The following is a 10381-nucleotide window of genomic DNA, read 5'->3' on the forward strand; positions in this document are numbered from 1 at the left end:
TGGGAGGCACCACATTGTAATGGGATGCATGCTCTCTATTTAAACCATAAACATATTAGCGCACCCGGTAAAAAAATCATCGTGTCAGAAACTCCCAAAATTGTATTGTTTTGATATCCAAATCCAAAGAACAAAGCCATTGATTATAATTTTTTTGCAAATCGAAAAGGGGTGTTCATAGACTTGGTGGATGATGCAAGGAAGATGTAGGTAAGGAGGAGATGGTGCAATCCTTCCATTTAAATAAACCCTTAACCCTAAACCCTAAACCCTTAAACCCTAAACCCTAAATCCTCAGCGGCTGAAAGAGTGAAAAAACTAACTCCTTCCGCACTTTCTAGAATTTACAAGAGGATGCCCCTCCGCAGCTTGAAAGAAACAACAAACTCCTTCTGCAGTTTCTAGAAACTACAGAAAGAGTGAAGCAACCAACTCCTTCTGCAGTTTCCAGAATTTACAGACGATGCCCCTCCATTTCTTCGTCTTCATCATCATCTGTGTACGCTTGAAAACAAAAGGCGACGAAGAAAGAGTTCCCGCCTCAGTAACTTTCCTTCGGGGTTCCTGTTCGATCACAGAAAACCCTAACCCTAATCTCCCTTCCAGGCTCCCCCTTCGTTTTCCCCACTGAAACCCTAAACCCTTGGCTTCAGAGGAGAAGAAATCTCTCGTCTGCTAAGGCCTCCTCCTTCAAATGGACACTTTCAGCGTGCCAAAGAAGCGATGGCTTCGCTGCTTCCTTCTGCACACCCTCTTTTCCATGGCTTTCTGGATCCTCATCGCCTCAAACATCTCCTCTTTCTCCTCTTTCTTCGGGTCAATGATGTCTTCTTCTTCTCATCGTCATCAGCATCAGATTATGATTCCATTCTCTCACAAGATTGCGAGGTTTCTGTGCTTTATGGCATCTCAGGTCGTTTTCTTACTTGGGATCGCAGCCATCACTCGTCCAGAAGAAGAAGACGTGGCTTCTGCGTCAGACATCATCTTTGGTGTTCTGAAGCTCGCATGGAGAGCTAGCACCGGAGCTTCTCTAGACAGGGAGCGTGTTCAAGAAGTTTCTTCTCTCACTGCCAGGCTACAGACGAGCAGGGACCGTTCCTTGTTCATATTTCTGTGCTCGATTTCTGGCTCTCTCGCCATGCTCTCTCACAGATGGGATTCTACCTCCCGTCTCAGTAGCATGGAGGAGGTCTGTCGAGGTGCCTCTGTGGGAATTCTATACGCTGTTTTGCATCTGTACAGGAAGAGAATGATTCTAGCATTTCCTGTCATTCAGGTAATTATTCCTTTTCAACAAAAAGGCCACTCTTTTAGCTCTTCTCTCATGTTTATATGTTAGATCTAGAATATATCCGAATATGCAACCATACATATCACTACAATGAAAGTATGTACTCTTGGTAGGACATTCTTTCAAGAGACTTTGTATCTATTTCTGTAACCATATTTCTTCTTAGAATTCATCATTTTCATCATCAGTAATTACCATTAATTATCTGATAAGAGTGTTCATTATGTGTCTAAAGAAAAATAAATAACCAGTCCAGTTGAATATGACATTGTAATATATATGTTCCAAGGATTGATTATAGGTAACAAAGAATGTTTGGATGTTTCTAAAAGATGTGAATATAACAAGCTTTTATGTTTTCTTCTTCTTCTTCATTAAATGCATGAATAATGTTGTTGTTGTCGGTGTCTTCTTCTTCTTCTTTATTTAAATTGCTAAGATATAAAAGGAAACTTGAGAGTTCATTATGTCTGCTTGTCCTCATCGTCTTTGAATATGTAATGTAGTAAGATAAGATAAGTTCTCTTTTTAACACACTATATTATTTGTAATTACTTTCATGTGATCCTAGCTTTTCGATATAATATACCGGAAATAACACTAAATAGACATACGAAAAGCAATGCATTTTGATCAGACCGAAAAGTTTCATACTAAATGAATTGTGATCATTTCATTGAGTAAACAGTAACTCAATTTTTATTTTTTACAGAGGCCAACATTTTTCTGTTTTAAGCTGGGTCTAAAGAAGATACTGAAGACCTCTGTAAAGTTTTCTGTTGCATCAATACTATTTGCAGAGGCAGCGATTTTTGTTCTGAACTCAAGCACTCTGGCATCTTCTAGTAGTCAGAAAAGCAGCGTTTCCTTCTTTTCACGTGAATTGGAGTTCATCTTTTCAGCCTTTTTAATCATCTACTTATGGGAAATGTGCCATCACTTGATACAAGTATGTCAACTATATACTTTTGTACCTGTATAGCTTTGTATTAGTTAATATATCTCGTTTGTGTATGCATATCTCAGGTTTATTTCGTATAATAAAGTGTTTGCCTAGTGTATAACTATTTGAAAGCCTAGTTTTAAAATATTTGAGAACCTTCATAACATTTTAAGTTCCAGTTGAAATAATTCTCTAATTCGTTGACACCTTTTTATTCATCTCTGCGTGTGCAAAGAGAGGCAATGCACTATGCATAACCCCATTGATTTGAATGGAATGTCTTGATAATATTTGATTGCTTTGCTTCAGATACTTCTTACAAGGCGGCACCGGTATGCCCCTCCCTATGGTTCATCTGCTGCAGAGACTAGTCCTTCAGATATGCTTTTGATGGCACTTGAGGAATCAGAGAGAAATTCTCTCACACATTACTTAGCTTCCCTTGATCTTTGCATGCTTTCTGAAGGAAATGCAGATAAATGGAGACTATCTGCACTTTTTGAGGAAACTGGTGAGACTTATTTGAGAGTAATAACGGAGTGCTTGAGGCCCTTGGATATGCTCACAGTTAAGCTTGCAAAAGGACTTGATGGGTCTTCAGAGTTGAAGAAAGATGTTCTCAAACAGCAGATGTTGATGGAAACAACCGGTCAGGATAGGATGCTTTGCTCTCATCGAATTCTTGATGATTATCAGGTATATTTTCTATGCAATAAACTTTGTATCATGAGTTCTATCTTTATATAGTTTCGCTATGAGTTCTAGCTTTAACCCATGTCCCACAAAGATTGTTAACATCATCAAACAAAAGTAAAGGAAATTTAGAACTTCTGCTGGGTTGCAGTGCTTTCCAAACGGTAGTTGCAACCTCTCATATGCATTGTTCTTAGTGATGAGGATTGCTTGATTCATATGGTCCAGAGTGAGAGAGGATTGTTTTGTTTTCTAGTGCTTCTTGTTATGCCTATCCTAAGATGCAAGTCACCAAAAGCTAGTACAGGATGCCATCAGTTGTACAGGGGAGATCATGAATAACCTCTTGCAAAGTTTAGTGATCTGGATGGAACTCTACACTTAGCTGTTTCTACAATTTTTCTGTGTGACCTGGATAGGTGATCATGTGCATGTATTATCCCTTAGAACAACTGGTTATTATATGAATGCAGAAATGAGAGCATGACTGTAGAGAGAGAGTGAGGGGTAGAGGTAGGCATTAGTAACTATGACCAACCACACATTACCTTTTGTGATCTCATTTGTTGTATAAATGGTCTTCGTAACAAGTATATAGAAAATGTGTACCTACTGTAGGAAATCCGAGGGGATATGATGTCCTCATGAGCTCAATCCAAGAGCCATGTAGTAAGTTGTGGCTATTTGATATTCTTGTTACCCCTACATTTGATGAAGTCCAGATTTGGGTTAAAGCATTTTACTCTACAAGTTATAATAGCTGAAATCCCTGCTGCACTGATGGTCATGAAATTTTTCTGAATCAGTGTCCTTTTTTCATAGTACACGGGAGCTTCCTTGACATAGGTATGCTTGGTTGGCTTTGGAGTAATCTAGACAGTTGGCAGCGGAGGATGATACTTAATGCTGGTCATGCCCAAATGGCATAATGATTTAGTTAAATGGCTCCACTATAGACAGACTGTTGGAGGGTGGCAGCTCCAGCCCTGCACTCTCTTTCATATTTATTATCTTTGTACTACATTCTCTCTTTTCTCAGATTCTTCTCTCTCTAGAATCTGCAACTCTTTAAATGCCTTCTCTCTCTAGAATCTGCAATGCTTTAAATGCCTTTTCTCTCTTCTACCTTTTCCAAGATATTCCTAGTTTTTTGTACCTGTTTGGTAGTACAAGAGTCACTTAACTACCAAACAGCCATTTCACCCACATTCCCCAATTTTGTATAAATAGGCTATACCAGCCTCTTTTGTATAAGTTTTCATTTTCTTTTTTGCTACTTAAAACAAGCTCTATTCCTTGGCTGTGTCTCTACTCTTTGCAACCATTTTTTCTACTGCTGTCTAACAGCCTTCTCACAGCTTGGCTGTGCCTATTTTGTTTTAAGTCTTCCGCTGCTGCTATTAACAGCTTTTCTCACACAGACTACATCCATTCCAATTCCTCTTGGGTGCACCATCTCTCGCATCGAACTTGGTCAGAGATTAGCAAAGTCATTTAGCAAATCAATATCTCATTTAGCTTTATACGAAGACAAAATAAATTGAATCTATTCAGGAGTTAGGCATGGGGTGGCCAGTATGAAAATTAGCACATATGGTGGTTTGAGATAGAATTTTGATTTGGCAGTGCTCTTCAAATCCTTAATTTCGATGAACTCCCACTAAAATTTAGTAGGTTTTAAGAGAAGAAAGCTACTGACTTTTATTAAAATGCGAAAACATGCTTATTACATCTTATTTAAACGATTAAATTCTACCTAAATTCAGTAAGTTTTAGTGGGACTTGGCTCTTATTTCCTAGATTAACGTTGTCTCTACTAATAATGATAGGTATTTATACATCATAAAGAGAAGTTTCTCTATTAATAATGAGTTGAATCTCAGTATTTATTCATTGTAAAGGAAACCTTTTCTATTTATAATGATATGAATGTAGGTATTGATTCATTGTAATGTCTTTCACAGTTGTGCTCATGGTGTGCTAGAATCGTATCTTCCATCACTGCTTTCTCAAAGAACAATGATCGTTATGGAGTAGCTCAAAGAAGAGGTTGTAATGGTGCAGTTGTATCATCATTATTATCATGTTTACTTGTGTTAGAAGTATATCTTGGAAGAAGAAGTAGTGTACAAGCAGGGCAATCAGTGGGTGTAAATAGCATTAAATGGACTGTTCCTTCAAGAGGGATGGTGGGGGAGTCAATAAAAAAACAAGGAGTTCCATTTGGAAAGAAAACCGACCTTTACAGGAAAGCATATGCTATGGCTGATGTTATTCGCACATCTCTGTATCAGATTGTGGATACTTTCAGAAAAGAAATGGTTCTTAGTGGTTCTGGTCAAGGTAATATGGCCATAGCAATTGCAGAGAGAGATTGGCTCAGTAAAGGGCAGCCATTGTATGGAACACATGATTTTCATGTGCAACATTTAAGGTTATTTTTAGACTTTAGAATGTAGATGTTCCCTAATACGAGATGAACCTTGGGCAAAATCGAAGGCTGTTGTTTTCGATGTTCATCTTATTATGAGAGATGAAGCACGGCTAAAGTTTTGGATTTGGCAATATGATATTGTTGCTTGGTGTAGGGAAGCAGTAAAATTCTGTGAGAAGAAGATGAGAGTCCTTTTTGGTAAGAGAGAGCTACTAGCTCAACTGTTTATATATGTGGTGCATCAGCATGAGAAGTCATATCATTTTACCTTGTTTCTTTTTTTGTTTTTTATGCCCTTGCTCAAGTATTATATACCACACTGAGACAGGGTTCTATGTGTTTAAACCTGAATCTTGGATTAGACATTGTATTCTTGGATTGCCTTGAAATTTGTAGTGCTGGGGTCCGAATACAGCAATATTATGTTTGAATTACAGTTAACAGTAATTGAGTTTATCTCATGAGTTGAATTGTATTCTTTTTAATACACCAATATCCTCTATGAACTGTAATAGAATCATATGGTGGCAATGTCTGTGGTGACGACATTTCCTTTGTAGGAATGGTTTACTGCTTGTTGGTTGTTATGGAAACAATTATTTTATGGACAACGGGAGTATATAGGAAGTCTGAAGAATTGCTTTTAGATGATTGGAAAACAATGCATAGCGGGAAATATTTTGTAGAGTCAAGACCACCCTTTGTGGTATAGATGTTAAATGCTTATGAATTGGAAGTTATGTTTTGTAGATCAAAACGAATAGCAACCTTACTATTGCTGTGGGGCTACTGTTTAGAACCCATAATTTGATTTTGTGGGCCTTGTTTCTGGAAATGTAATTTGCACCATGCATATTTTTTACAATTGCTTTAATGGCCAACTGAATCATGTATTTACGAGGTTTCACTTCTCCTCATCATGGTAATTTAAACAGTGTTGAAAACATAAATGATTGATCTAGCGGATTAATTAAATGAATTTCATTATTAGAACATATTATCCTTGAGCCATGGATTAGCAAAATGGCCAATAAACATTGTACTGGAACCTCATTACTGGCTAACTTTTCTGGTCTGAATGTGGACGGCTTGTGAACTATTTTAAGAAATTGTCTTCAAATTCATAAATTGATATTTGAAGGAATATTTGGAGCATTTATAAATTGATAACCAAGCATTTGGACAATTATGCCGTCCTTTTTTAATCCTTGATTGTTTATTGCTAGTAGGTTTATACATTTGGAGCAAGGTATGAATATATCATTCCACAAACAAAGTGTGATGACTTTTCATTATCTATTATGTTTCCCTGTCCTGATTTCAATTGGATCAAGCAATGAGCTTATTATAAGATCCTCCAATGATTCGATAAATACTTCCCTAAAGTGTAAAATCAAGACTAGATTTTTTTGGGGGAAAAAAAACCAAGACTAGAGATACATCATAGGAAAGCTATCAAGCAATGACTTCTATAAAGCGCCTTCCTGTGATTTGATCAATTCTTTCATAACGTGTAAAAAACAAAAAACCACACGTATATATATGATAATTGTATGTTATGTTGGATTGTCTTGGATGTTGGCAACTTACACAAGGCAACACAATCTGACTCTCTAAATTATGAATTTGTGTATATATATCATATATGTATGGTGCTAAAGAATGCTCTTCATTACCAGCAAGGTATTATAATTCTGATGGGATTCTGTTTGCAATCTCGTTTTTTTCTAGGTGAGAATTTAGAAAAGGAACAAATGTCAAAGAACCATATGAATTGCAACTTTAATGCCGATAGAACTTCAACATTTTCTCGTAAGACTTGATCTCTATACATAAGGGGCCCTAGGACAAAAACAAACTTATAAAGCAGAAGCAGCACCAAGGAAGCCTTCAAATTTGATTTCAGCATATACATAGCTTCTCTTTAGAGCTCTTGTTATCCTTTCTCCAAGAGAACAACTTCCCAAGTCTAAACACTCTACATTTAGATGTAGTTCCTCTAAAGATAGCCATATTTAGCACGGGAGAAACTCTGATAGGATACAATCTCTTAGCCCTCAAGCTTTCCCTACAAACCTTCTTTTCAACTCCTCTCCTTATCCTAGGGCCCTCCCAAGGCATCATATTCTCTTCCTCACTGGTTGTATATATCTTCTTGGGTGTCCATCTTATGTTGTTGTTATTGCAAGGTGGGCTAGATGAATTCACAATGCTTCTAGGCGGAGACGAATTGATGATGCATTTGGCCTTCTTATCTACTAGCCTAGATGACTTGCTCCTAGAGAAGGGCCAAAAGGACCTTGGGGGATGAATGGGCATTCTCCATGACTTTGATGAGGCAAATGTTATTGTCGCGGACTCGAGATTGGGCTTAACAAAGTGCATGATGATGTTTGAAGAGTATTGGGAAGGACTTAACAGCCTTTGAGGGGATGAACAAGGGGAATTCTCAACACTTGGGCTCAATTTGAAGCCTTTCTTTGATGATGATGATGATGATGAAGGTAATGAGCAAGAATGCTTGGACATGTCCAAGCTCAGATGCCTAGCCAAGGGTGCTCTTTCTTGGGTTTTTGGCTTCATGTTAACATGAGATTCATGCACACCTTGGCTCAGAAAAGATGAGGGAGCAGAAGATGGCAGTGACCATGTCCTTTGATGAGACCCCAGAGGAATGAGCTTCCCATTGGAGAAAAGCTCATCAGCAGGCAACATGGAGAGACGATTGGATGAGGATGAGGATGACCCCCCAAGATCGATGTAGCTCAGAGCTTCATGATTGTTAGAGAACTCAAAATCTTCACTTTCATCTTCTTCAGGGTCTCCTCTCCATTCCCTGCGTCCTTCTTCACATGCTCTCACATGGTTCCCTGTGAGGTGAGGATGGTGTTGATCCTCGTGCTTGGAGGTGACACCTTCTACAGAGAAGGAGATACGAGGGCATAACAGAGCGAGGTCCGTGTTTTTATGACACGCATCAGGAAAGAAGCTTCTTGAGCTTCCATGGCCCACATCATGAGAATGATCTACCAAGCCATCATCATGATCATCATTATCAATGTGTAGTATCAAGAGAGAATGTGGTATTACTCCATCGCCCACATCAGAGCAATGCTGTATTGACTGATTGGCCACATCAGATGAATGTGGCATTAAGCAAGAACATGATCTCATAGGATTGCCCACCATACTCGAGAAACTCTCTTCTGTAGAGAAATATGCCCTATCATCATCATCCGCAGACGAATGTGGCGTACAGAGAGAATGCCCTGTTGAGTCATTATCGCCCACATTAGAAGGACGTGATGTAAAGCAAAGACGCGGTATGAGACCATCGCCCACATCGTAGAAATGATCGTCTGTCAAACCATCGCCCATATCAGGGGAGCTGATGAAGAAGAGAGCAAAAGGGTATAGAAGATACAGGAGAAGGAGAAGATTTCAAGGGGTTTATGTGTACAAATAATCAGAAACAGGAAGAAGAAAGAAGAAGAAGAAGAACTATGACCGCATATACATATACATATATATGTATAATGTATATATACTATAGACATGCATACATACATATATATGTATGTATATATATTATATACTATAGACATGCATGCATACATATACATACATACATATATGTATGTAGATAGAGAGGCTACATGAGATCATCCACCTCATAAATGAGTTTGCCTGTCAATAGCAAATGCTTTGTGATTTGATTGATTTGTATGTTTGTTAACCATGTGTGGCAACACATATTTTTGTGACTTGTACGTATGCGTCTTGCGATCGCCACTCGTAGCAAACACAGATGTAAAAAATCACTAAGATGTATGTTTGTTACCCATGTAAGAAGCGTTACGGATATCACATGTGAAGTCGACTGTCTTGCTTGTACCATACTACTATCTATAAATCTCTCTTGAAAACTCACCACTACCATCGAGGATTCCTCAGAGCCACCCACACTCAATCCCCTCGATTTAAACACGCCAATGACTCATTAATAGTAGCCAAGTGAGCAATCATCCACCCGTTGCTGGATTTGTACTCTGTTTTGGTACTATGCCTAGATATATTGTGTCGCATTAGGAGTGTGCAACCCCTTATATTCGTGTCGAGTGGCCGAGAGAACTTTGCATTTAGCTCTCTTTCAACTTTAATCTTTTGCCTTTACAATGGTATGTCTTTCAAAAATCTCTTCCATGGACTTTAATCATTGGGTGTGTTATATTCAAAATTAGAGAGTATGTACATGAGTAGATGCAAAAGATGGGACACAAAGTAAGTAGTATCAAAGTAGGAGGAATGAGATCAATGCCCATAAGAGGTAACAAGTTGTAGGTGAAGGTGTGTTTGTGCTACGTTTGTAAGAGTTGCCCAACAAGATATCCATGTCGATAGAGATGATGAAGGAGCCGATGCGAGAGGGCAAGAGATGGATACTTGTTCTACTTGTTAACATTGCATTGGTATTGTTTGAACTTTGAACCATTATATTATGGTGAAGGCAGGGGGAGGTGTTGAGATGAGAGTGAGGGTCCCTCACAAAGCTTGTTTTATTTGTTCCCAATGGTGGTGACAGGTGTTGAAAGTGAGGTTTAATGTTTATATGTTTAATTTTGAGAATTCAAGAATAAAATAAGGTTATATATCGAATTGTGGGGGATATCAAACATCTCTTCTTTGATGTATAAAGGCAATGCTTTGAGATTGCATGTCATGTTTTATTGGATGTTGAAATCAAGATATATGTGAGTTTCCACCATTATCAAAATAATGCCCTCGTCGATTATTCTCCAGAAGCAAATCTTCCCATACTTTACATCATCAAGGCCATATAACCCCTCATTCCCCATCCCAATGTCATCTTATATTGTTCTATTCTCCACCTTAATGTTGTGTGTCAGAATCTTATTTTTGGATACGATGTACGTTGATGGTTATTGATATGTTGCTACAAAGGTTCATTTAAATTTGTATCAATACATATATAATTGGAGACAAACTCCACAATAAC

General features: G+C 38.1%; 2 protein-coding genes across 2 annotated transcripts; one reads left to right on the plus strand and one right to left on the minus strand.

Moving 5' to 3' along the window:
* Positions 1-661: 661 nt before the first annotated feature.
* Positions 662-5975, plus strand: LOC147865474 (nucleoporin protein Ndc1-Nup protein). The gene is made up of 4 exons (XM_087318295.1): positions 662-1279; positions 2007-2243; positions 2547-2933; positions 4895-5975. Exons 1-4 carry the CDS (start codon positions 695-697, stop codon positions 5387-5389), a joined length of 1704 nt encoding a protein of 567 aa, XP_087174421.1. The 5' UTR covers positions 662-694; the 3' UTR covers positions 5390-5975.
* Positions 5976-7193: 1218 nt separating this feature from the next.
* Positions 7194-8826, minus strand: LOC147865475 (uncharacterized). Its single transcript, XM_087318296.1, has one exon. The coding sequence runs from the start codon at positions 8740-8742 to the stop codon at positions 7267-7269; it is 1476 nt and encodes a 491-aa protein (XP_087174422.1). The 5' UTR covers positions 8743-8826; the 3' UTR covers positions 7194-7266.
* Between the last annotated feature and the right edge of the window lie 1555 nt (positions 8827-10381).

Source organism: Azolla caroliniana, unplaced genomic scaffold (genome assembly GCF_043228905.1).
Source record: "Azolla caroliniana isolate FFs.n. ecotype wild unplaced genomic scaffold, voAzoCaro1.0.p SCAF_4, whole genome shotgun sequence".
Lineage (NCBI taxonomy): Eukaryota > Viridiplantae > Streptophyta > Polypodiopsida > Salviniales > Salviniaceae > Azolla > Azolla caroliniana.

Excerpts from the sequence above, each read along its gene's own strand:
- LOC147865474 (XM_087318295.1), top strand. The coding sequence starts at position 695 with ATGGACACTTTCAGCGTGCCAAAGAAGCGATGGCTTCGCTGCTTCCTT. Across the intron at positions 1,280-2,006 it reads TAGCATTTCCTGTCATTCAG|AGGCCAACATTTTTCTGTTT; the intron begins GTAATTATTCCT and ends TATTTTTTACAG. Across the intron at positions 2,934-4,894 it reads GAATTCTTGATGATTATCAG|TTGTGCTCATGGTGTGCTAG; the intron begins GTATATTTTCTA and ends TGTCTTTCACAG.
- LOC147865475 (XM_087318296.1), bottom strand. The coding sequence starts at position 8,742 with ATGGGCGATGGTTTGACAGACGATCATTTCTACGATGTGGGCGATGGT.